The following is a 19,065-nucleotide window of genomic DNA, read 5'->3' on the forward strand; positions in this document are numbered from 1 at the left end:
ACCTCACTGTCCCGACCCCCACCAGCGCGCGATTGTGCAACACCCGTAACTGCATTTACAAGTTTGCAAATGTTTGTTTTTCGTAAGAATCGGGGAGCCTGTCAAGTTTCCCGAGACTGATCTTCTGCGCCTTTCTGCAAACGCAGATCAGCCCCGTCATTGCCGCCGTCAACGAGGGATTCGTAGGCCCCCGCCCAAACCAAGGATCGAGAGATGCTCCCCCATTGCACCGCGGAGCATCTACAGCCTTAAAACTGGGCAAAGATATCCCATTCTGATCCCTCTTGGCTGCTCCCGCTTCTGAAAGGCTGCTGCGCCTGGCAAGGTTTTTCTTCCCCGGGCATCCAGGGATCGAAGCGGAGGAGAGGCCAGGGCCCGAGCAGGCCCGAGCACAGGGGGAAAGCGCAAATGCAACAAGAAAAACACCCCTCTCTCCGCCTTCTTTTGCACCCGAAGGAGAGAGACGCTTCGAGGGCTCCTCTCGCATCCCCAGCGAAGGAGGATTGCGCAGCAGCAGCAGCAGCCGGGCGATGCCTGCGCCCTGGGGACCCCGGGGAGGCGAAGGCGCGCCCGCCGCGCGCGGGTCCCTTCCTCGACCACGAAGGACATTTCAGCAAGCCCTGCGAGTTGAGCGCGGCCGCCGCCAATGCTTCTGCTGCTGCCCAACCCCGGCGGCCCCCGGAAAATGGCTGCCGCTGGAGCTGAGCCCTTTCTGGCAAAGCGGCTGCAGCAGAGCGCGCCGCCGGAGGAGCCACCTTGCCTTCCTGTTTCAGAAAATGAATAATAGTAGTAATAAAATGGGGGAAAGAAACAGGCGGGGGGAAGGCGAGGAAGCGTCGCATGGCTGCTGCATGGGCGGCCGCCCCCTCCCCGCGCCCTCCTTACCTTTGAATTTCAGCTCGTGCTGCGGTTCCAGACTCAGGACCTGCTCGGTTTTCGCCATGTTGTTGCCGCTGCTGCTGCCGCTCCTCCTCCTCGGCGGTGGAGGCACCAAGCAGGGTTGGAGAGGGAACAGCAATATATATATATATTATATGAGATATATATATATTTATACAAGGTTGCGATTTGGAGGCGGAGGGCAGAAGAATGCACACACGCCAGGGACGCACCCGCGGCTGGTTGGGTAAGAGCTCCTTCCTTAGAGGAGCCTGGGAAGGGAAATAAGCGCGGAGGAGGGAGGTGGCGGCGGCGGCTCTGGTTCTAGGGCGGAGGGAGGTGGGGGCGAGAGGCGGCAGCACCCACCGGAGGCTGTTGCACACAGCGAGGGGAATAAGCCGCCGCGCGCGCCCCCAACGCGCACACTCGCTCGCTCGCCGACGCTGCTGCTGCTGCTTCCCTCCCTGGCAAGGAGGCGGGGAGGACGATGCAGCAATGGCAAAGGGGGAGGGCGGAGAGGGAAGCTGCAAGCTGACGTCTCCAGCCGGCACGGGCGGAGTGAGCGGGGGGGGAAGGCGGCAGCAAGAGGCAAACCCAGCGCTCGGGGAGGCGAAAGGAACGGCGCGCGTCATGCTGGGCGGAGCTTAAAAGGGAGCCGGGAGGAGGCGAGGGCGCACGCGCCGCGGAGGAAGCGCGCAAGGGGCGGGGGGCGGGGAAGAGGTGCAGAGGGCTTACTCGCGAGAAAGCAGTAGGGGGCCCAGCTGGCATTCGAGTAAATGAGCATAAGCGTTGCACACTTCGGCTTTTGTTACATATTCTCGACAATAGGGAGATAATAATAATAATAATAATAATAATAATAATAATAATAATAATAATAAAAACTGCTCCTTAGGTGGTATCCAAGAGCCCTTAAAGAGTCTTTAAGTGGATGGTTTTCCCAGTAGTGATGTATGGAAGTGAGAGCTGGAACATAAAGAAGGCTGATCGCTGAAGAATTGTTGCTTTTGAATTATGGTGCTGGAGGAGACTCTTGAGAGTCCCATGGACTGCAAAAAGACCAAACCTCCAGGAAATCAGCCCTGAGTGCTCACTGAGCTGAGGCTCCAATACTTTGGCCACCTCATGAGAAGAGAAGACTCCCTGGAAAAGACCCTGATGTTGGGAAAGATGGAGGGCACAAGGAGAAGGTGACAACAGAGGACGAGATGGTTGGATAGTGTTCTCGAAGCTACCAGCATGAGTCTGACCAAACTACGGGAGGCAGTGGAAGACAGGAGTGCCTGGCGTGCTCTGGTCCATGGGGTCACGAAGAGTCGGACACGACTAAACGACTAAACAACAACAACAACCTATTGGTAGGAGAAAATAACAGGCCAACCAGAGAATATTAAGAAGCAAAGCGACTAGTAAGCCAGATCTTTATTAAACTGTTGCAAAAGGGTCCCCACTTACCACACGCAGGAGGAAGAAGGGACCCAGAACAATGCTGTGCAAGCCCTTACATAGACTTCTGCAGTGCTTTTTATGTGCACTGCCACACACACACACATGTTTGGGGTACTCTCATTTTCCTACTCATAAACTGCTTCTGGTGCAACAGGACACCGTGGCGGAAACCAGAGCACATGGAAACGCTGTTTACCTTCCCGCTGGAGTGGTACCTATTTATCTACCTGTACTGGTGTGCTTTCGAACTGCTAGGTTGGCAGGAGCTGGGACAGAGAAACGGGAGCTCACCCTGTTGCTGGGATTTGAACCACCGATCTTCCGATTGGCAAGCCCAAGAGGCGCTGTGGTCTAACCAGCATTTCGAATTGTGCCTGGAAATGGGTCCGTAGCTAGTGAAGCTGTTTCAACAAGGGAGTGACATGCTCTTTGTAATTGGCCCCAGTCTCCATTCTGGCTGCAGGATTCTGGATCAGCTGAAGCTTCTGAACACATCACATAGACGTAGCGAAGGCATGTGACACCATGGCCAGATCCTGCATCCCAAGGAGCTGGTGCAGTAAAGCACTGTGCAAACTGGTGGAATAGTGATGATGATAATATCACAGAAGCAACTTTGCCTTTAAAAAAATTCCTCACCCCCCAAAAAAAAACCTTTGAAGTTTCAGGCCTTAACTAGGAGATGAACTGGAGCCTTCAATCATAGTATATTAAATGAAATAGAAAATACCATTTACAACAAGGCGCCATGCTCCTTATTCTGTTCAGAAGAAAAGCAATATATTTTATTCCTTCCATCTCGTGGCAGCTTTATCACACCCATTTATTTTCCTGCCTAGTTTTGCAGAGGAGAGGTTGCAAAACCAGATTCTTAGAATGATTTGGGTTTTCCTTGTTTCCTAAATGATTGGCCATTGCTGGTGAAGTTAATTACAATGTCCCGTCGCCATTTCCTGTAGGAACAAACTGGGAAGTTTGCCTATCAAGTTGGAGGCTAAACTAGGCCAGTGGTTTCTGTATTCTCAGAGGAACGATTTGGGGGGACGCCCCTGAACCCTAGAATTTAATAAATGGTAGGGTTTTCATTATTTGGGATGCAAAGGGAGAAATACAAGCTGCACAGGTATTCCTTGGCTAGCCTATGCAAAGCCACCTGGCCAAGCTAGGGCCATTAAGAAACAACAGAGGGCTGTTGAGAGCTTGCCAGGGCAACTGGTTCCGAGGTGACAGGAAAAGAGAGTTTTCAGCAAGGGTTGCTGAGAATAAGAAAGACTGGAATCTAGGGATATTCTGGGATCAAATTAGAAGCCAGGATGGCTTTCGGAATTCAGGCACTGTTTCTGGAAAATCAGAACCCTTGGAGGGTATGCTACAGACTGTCTGAAGCCCTGAACCAAAGCACAATACAGTGGTACCTTGGGTTAAGTACTTAATTCATTCTGGAGGTCTGTACTTAACCTGAAACTGTTCTTAACCTGAAGCATCACTTATAGCTAATGGAGCCTCCTGCCGTGCCGCCAGAGCACAATTTCTATTCTCATCCTGAAGCAAAGTTCTTAACCTGAAGCAATATTTTTGGGTGAGCGGAGTCTGTAACCTGAAGCATATGTAACCTGAAGCGTACCTGAGGTACCACTGTACCGTGGAGACGCGCTGCAAGCTTATGTTGCAGAGCCCACGTCGTAGATAAACCTCAGCTTTTAACCAAGGTCTAGAAGACTATTTAATTTTCTAGTGCAATGTGATGTATAAAAATAGCTACTGGTCTTAAAAACATTTGAATGCAGTTGGGCTCATTTAGTATGGGAGCCATGTTTTTCCAGAACTGGCTGCAAACAGAATTAAAGCAGTGATTTCATATGGCACATAGTGTAAGTGCGATGTTACTCATCCGTGCCCAGCCCCATGGCTCAGAAACATCCTGTTACAGGTCTTCCTTCCCCTCCTCCAGAGAGATTTATTATTGTTATTATGCTGGCCTTTGGAATTACAAACACACTTGTGTGACGCTGTGACCTGGCAAGTGCTCCCTCCCTACGTCCAGGATGTTAGCGTGACACAAAAATCACTGTGGGAAGGGCAAGCAATCTTCCTGATAAAACAGTTCATAAAGCAGTTGTCAGAGGAAAAGCTTGAAGCACACCATCTGATGGGGGAAATTTCACACATACCCTCCAACATTTCCCTAACGAAAATAGGGACGTCCCATTCCATAATGATAATTTTAGTATCAGACATCTTACTGGGTTTCCCCAGCCATTCTGGGCAGCTTCCAACATATATAGAAACATAAAGGGAAAGGGACCCCTGACCACTAGGTCCAGTCGTGACTGACTCTGGGGTTGCGGCGCTCATCTCGCTTTATTGGCTGAGTGAGTTGGCGTACAGTTTCCGGGTCATGTGGCCAGCACAACTAAGCCGCTTCTGGCGAACCAGAGCAGCGCACGGAAACACCGTTTACCTATTTATCTACTTGCATTTTGACGTGCTTTCGAACTGCTAGGTGGGCAGGAGCAGGGACCGAGCAACGGGAGCTCACCCTGTTGCGGGGATTCGAACCGCCGACCTTCAGATCGGCAAGTCCTAGGCTCTGTGGTATAAAACATTAAAAAAAACCTTCCCTATACAGGATTGCCTTCAGACGGCTTGGCGGGGGGAGTCAGATAATTCCATACCCTCCAACATTTCTTGAATGGAAATAGGGGCATCCTGAGGAAAAGTTGGATGTTCCAGGTTGAAATCAGAAACAGGGACTGCTTCTCTAAATCAGGGACGTCCCTGGAAAATAGGGGCACTTGGAGGGTCTGTTCTTCCCGCCCGGGGTGCCTTCTGCCTGCCCCATATCTGGTGCATCACGCAGGGCTGGCCTTAGCTGTGGTAGCTTCTCCAGCAGCTACTCTGAGCTGCCCAAAGGAGGCGACCGGCATCAGCCTCCTAACCATAGATACTCATTTGCCATGGGCTTTAGGAAACATTAACATTTTTTGTGTGCTAAATATCAGACTCTGATCAGGCATCACTTTAAGGCAGGGGTGCCCAAACATTTTTCAAAGAGGGCCAGATGCGGTGAACATGTGTGAGGGCCGACCAAAGTTGTTAGGAATGAAGTTGTTGAGCTTTTTGACTGCCACAGGAGCCGGATTAGGCCCCCAAAGCAAACTTTGCACATGCCTGCTTTAAGGCAAAGTCCAGGTGATAGTCTGTTAATAGCAATCAGGTAGTAAACCCACAACACTATTTTAAAAATCTAGTTTTGAAAAAAACGATCCGCTCAACATTCTCTGCTACCCAAGAACCTCCCTTGCATTATTTTGACTTGTGATTATATTTCCTGGGACCTCTTTCCAGCATGAAAATAAAACATACCTGATTTTATCTACCACACGACAGCAGTCATTCCACTGCTGAATGTCTTCCATTTGTTTCAGTAGTTCAAGGGTCCCTCAGGATCAAGGAAATGAATGGTTGTTGCACAGCTGTTTTGATCAATAAATCCTGCCCCCACCCCCACAACACACCATGACAAAATTGGACTTTTCATTGCTCTTCAAGCCAGAAAGCTGCCGTTCTACAACACTGGATATTTATTGCTTTGTAATGCAAGTAGAAAACTTGTTCTGGAAGGCAATGAGATATTAACAGGACAGTTGTTTCTACGATGAAGCAGTTTGGAAGAATGTTTGATGGCTCCTTGCAGAGCAAATGCCGACTTAATGAAATTGTCAATGGGACACATTTCTACTGGATACCCTTTGGTTTGGTTGTCATCCCTCAAGGCATTCGGCTTTATTGGTGTGGGAGCTGTTCACTTCTAATAATATTTTATAGCCAGGTCCTAAGATCTGCTGGGCCAGCAATCTGTGCCTGAGAGGGGGGTGTAGGAGGCACTGCTGAAATATTTCAAGCAACATAATAGTTTGCAAACAAATATTTTAAGCCTATCACTATACAGTGATACCTCAGGTTAAGTACTTAATTGGTTCCGGAAGTCTGTTCTTAACCTGAAGCGTTCTTAACCTGAAGTGGACTTTCCCAATGAAAGTAATGGAAAGTGGATTGATCTGTTCCAGACGATGAAAAACACCCCCTAAAACAGCAATTTAACACGAATTTTACTCTTTCACGAGACCATTGATCCATAACATGATGGCAATAATCAATGTACTGTACTATAAAATAAATAAGACAGTATTTTAGATGAAAAAAATTAACATGTATTTCTTTTCTTACGTGCACTCACTGTTTGGAGGGGGCTCAGGGTCCTCTTCCACAATCAACCCCCCCCCATGGAAGTCCCAGGAGGGACACTGAGGACAGGTCAGGGGATGAATTGGGGGCAGAATGTTGGATGCTGCAGAAGCAACAGGCTTGAGTGAGAGAGAAGAGCCAGAGGCAGGAAGCAGTTCAGACTCGGGACATGAAGCTGAAGGGCCAGAGGCTTCAGAAGCATCCACAGAGCTTGCCTTTTTGACTGTAGTAAGTTCCCCTCCCCACATGTCTCCAAGGACATGAAGAACCTTGCATGTAGCAGAACAAAGGGCTCAGATGGTTCCTCCCAGGCTGCTGTGGAGACATCCGGCTGGAGGGGAGACTTAGCAGGAAGTAGGAGGCACAGATAGTGTCCGTCCGGGCAACTGTATTATTGGGGGCCAGCCTTGCACTGAGACTTCTCTGCTTGTATGCTGTTTTCTTGAATAAAGAATTCAGAAAGAACTTTCTGACAGCAAGAGTTGTTTGACAGTAGAAAGGTCTCCCTTGGGAGGTTGTGGACTCTCCTTCCTTGGAGGTTTTTAAGGAGAGATTGGCTGGCCATCTGTCATGGATGCTTTAGCTGAGATTCCTGCATTACAGGGGCCTGGACTAGATGACCCTTAGGTCCCTTCCAACTCAACAATTCTATGGTTTTTCATATGGAAATTCCAGAGAAGCAGACATGTTAGCTAAATGTTCAGCTGAATGACAAGACAAGTATTATTACTGGTTGTTATCAACCACCTCCACTAGCCTGACTATTACCACTGATTTCATCAAGAGATGGCAACTATATGGTTGTGGCAAACACAGATCCACCCTCCCGGAAGAATGGTGGCTGATTAATGCCTTGAGGTCACTTATATGGATATCTGTGTCCATGTATCACTCTTATCAGCGACTGCCTGTGATGCCAAGACTATAGACTCTCAGGTCTTTGGATTCAAGGCAGGATAATCAATCATTTACCACTGGGGAAGTTTATACACTTTCGCGTCTGAACTGAAGCCTTTTAGAGGGTCTCTAAATCAAATCTGAAGCATTCAGCAGGAATAGAGACAATCACTAAGCCACTGGTTGTTTGTGGCTGTTGTCAAGGGAACTAATTCAACTTGCATCTTTGGTTTGAAGAATTAACATATTATGATGATCTGCAATCTAATGCAGCTCTCCCACCCCAGGGAAGAAGTTTGCAGAAACAAAATCAAGCTACATCGGGGGGGGGGGTTATACACAACTAACTGGGTAGTAATAACAAATTTGTAGCCCACCCATCCGACTGGGTTGCCACAGCCACTCTTAAGTACTCAAAGGACTTGGATGACTATTTGTAAAATTTTATAAGGGTTGTGTGCATTTTGTATGCGCGTGTGTTTTACAGTACTTCTCTTCCTATTGTGAATTTTTGGGGTCACAGCTTTAATCTTATATGAGGTGGGCTTAAATAAATAGGTTGGGGACACTTCATTGTGATTTCTTTCCAATTCCATACAGAAAGTTGTCTATTTTCTTCTTTTTATTAAGTAAACAACACAGGCTCCAACTGCACAAGCAGCAGACAAAATCAAACCTCCTGCCTATCTTGCACACCCACCAACATTTCTCTGATGAAAATAGGGGTGTCTTGTTCCATTATTATTATTATTATCTTACCCATCTGACTGGGTTGCCCCAGCCACTCTGGGCAGCTTCCAACATATATAAAAACACAATTAAACATTAAAAAAAAAAATCTTTCCTGTACAGGGCTGCCTTCAGATGCCTTCTAAAGGTTGTATATCTACTTACATCCTTGGCTTTGGGGTCGCATAACCCCATACACTCCAACATTTCTCCGATAAAATAGGGATGTCCTAAGGAAAAGTGGAACATTCCAGGATCAAATCAGAAACTGGGAGGGCTTCTGTAAATCTGGGACTGCCCCTGGAAAATAGGGACACGTGGAGGGTCTATCTTGGCAAATTCCAAAAGCAACAGCTGAATTTCAGGAGGGTTGGAAGGTAGTAGAATAACCCCAGATCAAGCAAAACAAGGTTCAAAAAGGAGCTGACACTTACCTAGCTAGGGTCCTCTCCAGTGAGATGAGTCGCTCAAATGAATACCATATGCCGGAGCCTTTATAAAGTCCGATGGAGCCAGATTGGTGTTTTGGGCCAGCTGACTTGGGATGCAAGCTTTGTGTCAATCTCAGGGTGGAGGTGGATTGGATGGAAGTGACCCTCTAGCTTGCTCTGCTGGCCTGGGCTCATTGACACATTGATCCTCATTCCACCTGCCAAGTGTCTGGGCATGGGTGTTCCAAGGGAGCTGGATCCTCACTCTCTTAATAAGCAAGGTTAGAATCAAACTACCGTGCCATAGAATAGAATCATGGTTCCTCCCCTCTATCATCTCCAGGCCAGAACTGTGTTGCTAAAAAGCTGTTAACTGTACTTTCTATAACTGCTTAGATAGTTGTATTTCCCCCAGTAAGCATCTCACTAAGATGTGAAATTTTGGTGTACTCAGCATATACTGCTGGGGCCTATATATGTTGCTATGTCAGTGCAGAAGGAAATGGAGTAGGTCACAGACCTTTAAAAGCAAGTAAATCACAGCGTGAACCCAGCATTCTGAAATGCTTGGCTGTAAAGTACGCTGCTGGTGGCACTGGCCATAAAGCATCATATTCTTCGGTCTGACACCCTATGTGAATCACAAACATCTTCATATGGGTTCTTCTGACTTCAGGCTGAAAGGGGAAGGCATTGTATGCCTGCTAAAGGGGGGAAAAACCAATAGGGACTACGAAATTGCACAGGCATTGGATGGAGGCGATGCAATGCAATGACCTTAAATGAGTGTGGAGATTTACTTTTTGCAATGCATTTATAGAGCACCATTATTTTTCTTGAATGCACAAGAATGGTGAGTTTTGTAGTCTTGTTTCTGAAAGGGGGAGGGAACAGCCCTACCTTTGTTTCCCTGCGGAATGAGATAATGAATGCAGAAAAGATCTTGCTAAGACAGAAGGCCAAGATACTCAATTCTGGCACCAAATCAATCATGATAAAGCCATTGGGAACAGAAATGCCACCTTCTAATTTTAGTTTTTCTTCCAAGAAAGCTTATAACAAGATAAAGAAAATAAGTAATTTTGTTTAGTTTAGTTTACTGGCCCATCATATCCTTTAAGACAAGATACCAATGGAGCATAAAGCCTGGTCAAACTGCAGTTTTAAATTCACATTCTGAATAAAAGCCAGATCGAACAGTTCAGTGTTGCTGAGACTTGGATTTTCACTCACTCACTCACTCACTCACTCACTCACTCATGCATTCAATAACAGAGTTCAAATCTTTGATTTTCACTGTAAATATAGAATGGAGCAGAAGATCAAATTCTTTTCACCTTCATTCTGATCAGATTTCGACCTCTCTGCAACCAAAATGAATAAAAAACACACAAGTAAGGGAGTTGCTGTTCATAGATCAGTGTTTGGATACCTCTATACTTTTTCAGCAGTTAGTTTATAGTACAGGTCAGCCTTTTGCAATCTTGGGTCCCCAGATGTTGTCGTACTACAATTCCCATCATCTCTAGCAGGACCAGTGGTCAGGAGTGATGGGAGTTGTAGTCCAACATATGGGGACCCAAGATTGATAAAGGCTGGTATATATTAACATGGAACATATAGCCTCTTGTGAATGGCACGATACCTGCCCACAATTTGTTAGGCAAGCTTGAGAAAATGTCCAGTTAAAAGAGTTAACATTAACTATAAAGACTCATGTCTTTGTATCTCTTGGGAATGCTAATGCAAGGTAGAAAGTGGAAAAGGGTCATTTAAATATAAAATGTAATGTCAGCCTATGAAGCTTTCTAATTTGGTTTATTTACATACATTGGAATTGCAAATATTCATGTTAGTAATTGTGAAAATGGAAACTATTTCTTAATGTCTCAACAACGGAAAACACTGAAATCAAAGTGGCATGTGTTACAAACAGACAATTTATTAAATCAATTACATCTTTATTTTGCACAATACATCCAGCTTGTGATTTAGCATGTTGTTGTGCTGCAAGAGTACATTTGTTCACTGGAAGTAGCACAAATGGGCAAACAGGTATGGTTCAACAGGTGAAGCAGTCAAATTATGTGAATTGACCCCTGCCTCCCCCAAAATGATGTCCTTTATTATGTATTAGAACCATTTTGATTTCAAACAGCTAGATATATATTTATGTATTTGAACAATTAAAAAACAACAACACACAAAAAATTGTTTAAGCTGAAACAAGGCTGTTTACTATGTTAAAACAATGACTCCTTAACAAAAGTATAAGTACAAAAGGAACGAACAAAACCCCTACAAATACCATGAGATTTAAGTTATGAAACCCCACAATATCTGCCTTTACAAACCAACAATACAGACACACTTTTCACATAATCTTAGGACCAGCCCAAGAGCATTTAAAAAAAGAAAAAGAAAAAAGAAATCAAGTCTTCGGACTTTCATATGCTTCGCTAATAAAGATTATTGTTTTACCAGTTCTGTTTCAGGCTACATTTCATGCAAAGAAATAACAGGCACAATCCATTGCAATGTCCAATATGTTTGGTGCAAGCCTCACCAAAAGAAAATCTGGAATTCTGCACCCCAGGATTCCAGCAGCCCCTGTGTGGAGCTCTGTTCATGTTCAGGCTCATCTTTGCATGCATTTACTTCTAGACGAGGCTGCCTTAACACCCTTGAATTAGGTTTATATTAATCCAAGTGGGGTTTACGCAGGAGACGAACCCAGTGACTTATAACCCTTCCAAAGTTTAGGAGTGCTAGGAATGATGTCTGCAACTGAAAGGATGTTGCTGTTTTTTAAGAGTAAAGTAAGAACATTACAATCCGATTAATTTGTGCTTACCCGAAAGCAAAAGGTAAACTTAAAATAGGAGTTGGAGGGTGACTATGCTGCAAGGCTATTTCAGGGATCGCAAAGCTCAGCCTTGAGTGTCTCTACCAGGATGGAATGTGTCTTTCAATGCGTTTATATACAATTTGCTTGTCTGGATGGAGCATAGAGGGGAGTGTGTGTCTTTAGAAATTCATCTATTGTACTAAGGTAGAACTTACATCCGCTGCTCTGTCCACTTTTGCCTCTGGCCCTGCTGACCACTAGCATGTGGTCCTCAGAACTGGCATGTAATCCTCAAAAGGTTTGCCCTCCCTTGCTGAACCTGACAATACATGCAGTGTTCTTCTTAGGGACACTTTTAACAGTTTGCCCCACAATCAATTCACTTGCTCCACTGATCTTATGGTCCAGCTCATGGAGTCTTTGGATCTAGCTCCTAACTATGCACTGCCATTGTCAACAGACACCCACCACAACCAGACACCACATTAGACATGGGGGGGGGGGGGAGAGGTTTCACTTGCCAAATCTTGGGAGGCTAGCTGGTTTACAGACGAGAAGAGCCTGAAGGCTACGGTCCTGAGAGATCGGCATTGGCTCCCAGTACATTTCCAAGCACAATTCAAAGTGTTGGTGCTGACCTTTAAAGCCCTAAATGGCCTCGGTCCTGTATACCTGAAGGAGCGTCTCCACCCCCATCGTTCAGCCCAGACACTGAGATCCAGTGCCAGGGCCTTCTGGCGGTTCCCTCATTGTGAGAAGTGAGGTTACAAGGAACCAGACAGAGGGCCTTCTCGGTAGTGGCGCCTGCCCTGTGGAACGCCCTCCCATCAGATGTCAAGGAAATAATCAGCTATCCTATTTTTAAAAGACATCTGAAGGCAGCCCTGTTTAGGGAAGTTTTTAATATTTAATGCTGTATTGTTTGCGAGCTACCCAGAGTGGCTCGGGAAACTCAGTCAGATGGGCGGGGTTTTAATAATAAATTATTATTATTATAAATTACTATGGCGCACTCCTGTCTGCTTCTCCTGCTCTGTCCTGCTACCAGCTCCCCAGCTGAGCAAACGTGAATCAAAAGTCACCCCCAAGACATAAGGGATGTATGTATCATGCACTGCAGTACATATTAGGACGGCACTGTCTCATACTTAGCATTTCAATGAAGTTTAAGCACAATTACTCCTTTCTCTACCCTCTACAGACTGATCAACAACTGCTTCTCTTCTTCCTGGTGTCTTTTCAGTTTTGAGAATTCTCACATATCTCCTTAACCCACTTCCTTAAATGTCTCTTCTCCAAGTATACCCAGTTCCCTTTGCTTGTTTTATTTTCTAGAAGAAGCTCATAGCTCTTCTCCGAATTCCTTTCCAGCTGCACAACTTTCTTCCTGATCTACAATAGCCAGAACTGAGCATCAAGGTTTCAGGTGAGATTAGAGGCCACACCAAGTTGAATGATACTTCCTGATTATTTCAGCCACGCATTAAAGGTAAAGGTAAAGGTACCCCTGCCCGTACGGGCCAGTCTTGACAGACTCTGGGGTTGTGCGCCCATCTCACTTAAGAGGCCAGGGGCCAGCGCTGTCCAGAGACACTTCCGGGTCACGTGGCCAGCGTGACATCGCTGCTCTGGCGAGCCAGAACCGCACACGGAAACGCCGTTTACCTTCCCGCTGGTAAGCGGTCCCTATTTATCTACTTGCACCCGGAGGTGCTTTCGAACTGCTAGGTTGGCAGGCGCTGGGACCGAGCAGCGGGAGCGCACCCCGCCGCAGGGATTTGAACCGCCGACCTTTCGATCGGCAAGTCCTAGGCGCTGAGGCTTTAACCCACAGCACCACCTGTGTCCCCTCAGCCACGCATTAAGACAACCCAAAATGCCATTGTGCCTTCATATTACAGCACCACACTGGACACAACGGATGTTTTGTTTGATTCTTTCTGCAAGCCTGAGAGATCACTGATGTGTTGCTGCCTCCAGATTTGTCCCCCATTTTATACACTGCCCCCCACTACATAGTTTTTCCTGAAGGTAAGTCAGTCAAAATAAAGCAGGGTTTTTTTGTACCAGTATATCACCAACTATGCTTTCCTAGCAACTGCTTCCCCAAATGTTGGATAAATATAATCTTAGGTTTAATGGTCTAAAAAAGAATATCCTACACCTTGGACCCCCAGATGTGCTTGAATTACAACTCCCATCATCCCTGACTACTGGCTAGGAATGATGGGAGTTGTAGTCAAACAACATTTAGGGACCTAAGCTTGATAAAGGCTGGTTTAAAGCATCAAACGTCACTGGAATTTCAGTACATATCTGCTTTTAATATTCAAGTTTTTTAAAAATGCAAGTAGCATTGGGGTAGGGTAGAATCCTCTATTGGAACAAATAGAGGGGATTTATTCCAAATGCAACTATTAATTTCAGAGCAGAGATTTTCTTCAGGACCTCAACAGGGGAGGAAAGGGTAAAATTCCCCTTCCATACCTGCTACAATCCTTATAATTACCAGCCCTCAGCTGGTGCTATTTGCATTTTAAGAACCTGCACATTAGCTGCAAAAATGCATTTACATCCATGCCTAGTTTGGTGCTAAGGCATGCAAGTTTATTCAAAGTGGAAATGTATTTTGTAGAAAGGCACGGTTTTGAGTGCAGCTGCTCCTGTTAAACATTAAATAATAGAATCATAGAATTCTAGAGTTGGAAGTGACCCTGAGTATCACCCCTGCAATGCAGGAATCTCAGTTAAAATCTGCTTAGAAACCTCCAATGAAGGAGTCCACAACCTCCCGAGTCCATTCCACTGTGAACATGATTACAACCATTTTATTTTACAAATACATTCTCGAGTAGAGAGATGGCCTTCTCCCTACTTCCATTAACAAGGCAGAAGGTCAAATTTCTAAGGCTGTGCCCAGACAGCAGCTTCATGTGTTGATTATTGAGCAATAGGGTGCTGAACCAGAGCAGCAAGAACAGTACCAGAAAAGTGATACTACTATTGGACAAACCTCCCTTACAGTCCAACAACCTATTTGTATAGTGCTAATCATATGAAATCTTACCGAACCCCTCTGAACTGCCACCAGCGTTCCTGGCACTTGCAAACCTTTCCATTTCGAAACACCCTTTATTAATGAAGTTGTGTTGGAACACATGTAACAATGTATTAAGACTCTTTTAGTCCTGTCCCTTACTATAACAACAACAAAAAAGTGAGCCCATTTATCCTACAGTACCTTAAAATGTTATACCTGCTACAGCCAGTTTTTATCCGAATTTGAAACAGTAAAGTTTGTCCTGGGAGACACACGGAACCTCCAAGATGACCGAAAACATGGTGGTTATAGCATATTGCCTTCTCAAAGCTGAGAAAAGCATTGCATGTCAGGTCCAAACTTACATGTGGGCTTTTGCAGCTGTCTGCATATCTTGGGCAACTACAACCAACCATGGCTTCCTAGCATGTGGTCATTAAGCAAACTAAGGAAGGTCCATAGCTCATTGATGCTGGTTAGCTCAGTTGGTTAGAGTGTGGTGCTAATAAGGCCAAGGCCACAGGTTTGATTCCTGCATGGTGCATATTCCTGCTTTGAAGGGTGTTGGACCAGATGAGCCATGGGATCCCTTCCAATTCTAGGATTCTACCATTCTATCATACAGCACATGAATACTTTGAGACCCTGGAACCTCTAGCTAAAGGATCTTTGGAAATATCTCAGGCCTTGGGAAGGACCTCTGCCAGAGATTTTGGAGAGCTGCCATCACAGTAAGTAACAATCGGCAAGATTAGGGATGTGGCCCTGCAGATGATTTTGGATTGCAACTACCAGTATGGCCATTAGTTCCTCATTTCTGGGCTAGATGGAGAAATAGTCCAGCAGAATAGCACGAACATAAGATGCTGCTTTTTACCAGCTGACTATTTGTCCATCTACCTCAGTAAAAAGGCATCACCTCCTTCTTACCTGATCACTTTGTTATCTGGAGCCTTTTGCGTGCATATATGGCTAGCATGTTTTGCAATCTTTGTGCAGGCTTCAAATCCTGTACAACAAACTAGAGCAGATTTTGTTTTCTTCATCCCCCCAGCTACATTTCTATATGCAACAGTGCTTTTGCTATGCAGTCAGAAAACACGCAGGTGGGAATGAGATGTGAATATCAATATCATTATGTTATCTTCAGGGTATTTTATGCCAAGCTTTTAAATAGCTTGGTTCCGGATGCATGGTTCTATAGCATGAAAAATTGAATATAGTTATATATGGATCCAGGAAGAAGAGAATGAGAATGCCCTATTGGTGATTTCAGATGAGAAAAATCAATTGCAGGCATTTATTTAGTGCTCTGTTCTTGCTACTCCCAAGCAAGAAAATGAATTATGATCAAATTTTGGAAGTTTCTAAGCACAAGCAAGGAGAGCTTGACATTACACAATAACATCAATACAAGGGAGATTTTTTTTTTTTTAAGTGACCGCACAAAAGCCAGCCAGTTGACATTATTTGCTGGGATATTTCCTAAATTTTGTTTAGCCTGGCTTGCTGCTATTTATAAAGTGAAACTACAGACAAGGGAGTGGCAGGTTGTGCAGTTCAAATGGCAGCATGCGTGCTGTAAATCAGCAATCCCCCCCCCCAAGTTCATCTAGAGGAAGACTTGCTGATCTAAGATGCTAAAAATAAGACACCTCTCCTTAATACACAGGAGGAACACCATCCAAAAAAACCCCTTACCTATTGACAATGCCAGTTTTCACCATTGCAATATCTATGAAGCTTTATTCCAAGCTGTGGTGGGGCATGTTTGCACTGGCCCTTAAAGCCCATCCATGCCTTGAGGATGGGTAATGAACAAGCTCCCCTCCTCTGCCTTTGGACCTGGTCAATATCACATTTAACATAATAAAATGAATCATCATCATGAAAAGCCTTTGGAAGACAGCTTCCAAAGCATCTGAGACATGCACTTTTCAAACATCATCATATTAAAGAGGTCAAGAAGCCTGATGGGAACTGGCTGTTGAATGCAAAACATTTGGTCTCTCTACCTATATAAAGGAATTAAGCTTCTACTGGGAATTAAAGAAATGACATAGCAGCCGTGTTAGGCAGTGACATATTCTTATTTTATACTTACACCCTGTTCTTTGACGGTGGCTTACATCTAGTAGTTGCGCTTGGTTTGTGTTTACAGGTTCAAACCTTATGCTCTCCCTGGGACCAGCTGGGGCCAACATTTTATAGGAAAAAAGACCATACATTAATAGTGGAGTACTTCAGAAAGCCTCAGGTTTAACCCCTGACTCATGGGCTAAGAAAGAGTTCTACTCAAGGCTTTGAGCATTAGAATAGCTAACACTGGGCTAAGATAGGCTAAAAGTTTGACTCAGTCTAAGGCAGCTCTTTATGTATCTTGTGTTGCCACGACAGCTGCAAGGGAGAAAATAGCTTTGGATTTGTCAAAGGACTAATAGAATAGCTCCTTGATCATGCGTGTGGCTGGTAAAGGTAAAGGTACCTCTGACCGTTAGGTCCAATTGCGGACGACTCTGGGGTTGTGGAGCTCATCTCGCTCTATAGGTCCAGGGAGCCGGTGTTTGTCCGCAGACAGCTTCCGGGTCATGCGGCCAGCATGACTAAGCTGCTTCTGGTGAACTAGAGCAGTGCACGGAAACGGCGTTTACCTTCCCGCTGGAGCGGTACCTATTTATCTACTTGCACTTTGACGTGCTTTCAAACTGCTAGATGGGCAGGAGCTGGGACCGAGCAATGGGAGCTCACCCCGTCGCGGGGATTTGAACCACCGACCTTCTGATTGGCAAGCCCTAGGCTCTGTGGTTTAGACCACAGCGCCACCCGCGTCCCTTATGTGGCTGTTAGCTCTGCACAAAGTTGGATCAACCCTGTGGATAAGGATTAAAAACAACAACAGCAAAACAAGAATCTATGTGGGTGTTTTTTTTTTTTTTAAAAAAAATTGAATTAACCCAGCAGTTGGGAGGGAATGCATAAACACCTTAAAGACCAATCACTAATGTGAATCACAACAGACAGATGACTCACATGACTTAAGAGGCATCCTTCCATAAGTCTCCGGGGTTGTGCTTAAAAACTCCCCCACCAAACAAACAAAAAATTCCAGCAAAATAAGGATGATGATATTAGCATTTGGACTATAATTTGCAACAAGCTCAGTATTTCCCTTCTCCCCTCCGTTCTTGTTTTTCAACCCATGTTAGGCAACATAGCTTTTTCAAGTACAGTGCCTGGAATGTTTTAGATATTCTATTAAGCAATAAGCTCCCAAGATGCATTTACAAGTTCCACTTTTGCTGCAATTTCTAATCTAAAGGGTCATTTTGCACGAAGGTGGAAATATTCTGCCTACTGCTAGGGACCATTACTCTGTTCACTTGCAGAAACCTCAGAGGCTTTGCATGCACACTTAAGGCTGCAGCCCTGCAACACTTATATAAGTCCAATTGAACTCAATGGGGCTTGCTCTTGAGAAGGCATACATACATAGGATTGCTCTGTTAAAATGGTCTTCACTCTGTAGGAGTATTTTTGAAGCTCACCACATTAGTCTTGGACAGAACACAAATTCCTGACCTCTTTCCAAATAGTTGTCTTCAGCTCGGTGTTTAGTAGAAAATAAAACCAGCTGTGTAACTTTTGGTTTCACATTGATCTGCATGCCCTCATTCCCAATGTCCCACATCTAATTTACATCTTATTTTTCACTTTGGCCAGGTGTCAAATCCTGCTGGGGTAATGGATTGTCCTGTGGGATGGGTGTTAAGTCCAAGAATGTCACCCTTCCAGTGCCAGATGCCTTTTTTGTTTAAGCTCTTGCAAGTTCTTTCACAATACAGGTATGCTGCGGCATGCAATGAATGAGAGACCATAAGGCACGCAAGGACAACACAAAGATAACCCACACATCCCGCAGAGGGTAACTACTATGACACAGAATTAATGCAAGATTTTTGTTGCCACATATTTCATTCCAACAGCTAAATGAAGTGGTATAATTTGAACTGTTTTAAACCAGAGACAGATTTAAGCACAATAGCAGAGAGGCTAAAAAGACCCCCAGATGTTTACGGAGCAGACGCTAAAGCTCAAATATCTATCAATTTGCACAATTTGAGATAAGAAGACAGCAGTGATGCATTGCAGACAAGCCCTTTTGCTCGGAAATCTATTAGGATTAATATTTAAATGATTTTAATGCAAATATTTGATTAAACAAGTCCAGTGAACTCTAAGGCAGGTTAACACACTGGCAACGTACCTGATAACATGGATAGGGAGATGCTTTGAAACACTGCCAAGACCAACAGCTTGTGAGTTGAAGTGTCACATTGCATAACCATGTGGTAACAGAAGACAAGGATATAGTAACAACTTTTAAAAGATGCTACTGGATGTATGTAAAGATATTCTTCTTTGCACAGTAGGTGAAACAAAAAAACTAGTTATGCATAATTGAAAGAAGGGAGCTATTTGGCATCACAATGACACCAGTGAACTGTGAAAGCCACACTGGAGGGCAGTGGCAAGATGTTATCACT

The 19,065-nt window shown here is 44.9% G+C and overlaps 1 protein-coding gene and 2 long non-coding RNA genes across 3 annotated transcripts in view; all 3 read right to left on the reverse strand.

Annotated features, from left to right (window-relative positions):
* VAPB (VAMP associated protein B and C) overlaps positions 1–1,346 on the reverse strand; it is a 47,210-nt gene extending 45,864 nt beyond the window's left edge. The window contains exon 1 of the mRNA XM_083744728.1: positions 886–1,346. Within this exon, the coding sequence (XP_083600854.1) occupies positions 886–943 (58 nt within the window). The 5' untranslated portion in view covers positions 944–1,346. The remainder of the gene's footprint in view (positions 1–885) is intronic.
* Positions 1–19,065, reverse strand: part of LOC310847220 — a 197,388-nt gene that overhangs the window by 56,309 nt on the left and 122,014 nt on the right. The gene's annotated exons all lie outside the window — the stretch shown is intronic.
* On the reverse strand, positions 10,556–14,289 carry LOC310847253. Its single transcript, XR_014565728.1, has 2 exons — positions 13,319–14,289; positions 10,556–12,940 (listed from the first exon to the last, which is right to left on the reverse strand). It is a non-coding gene; the product is annotated as an uncharacterized lncRNA (long non-coding RNA).

The sequence above is a fragment of the Podarcis gaigeae genome (genome assembly GCF_964106915.1).
Source record: "Podarcis gaigeae genome assembly, chromosome: 6".
Taxonomy (NCBI): Eukaryota; Metazoa; Chordata; class Lepidosauria; order Squamata; family Lacertidae; genus Podarcis; species Podarcis gaigeae.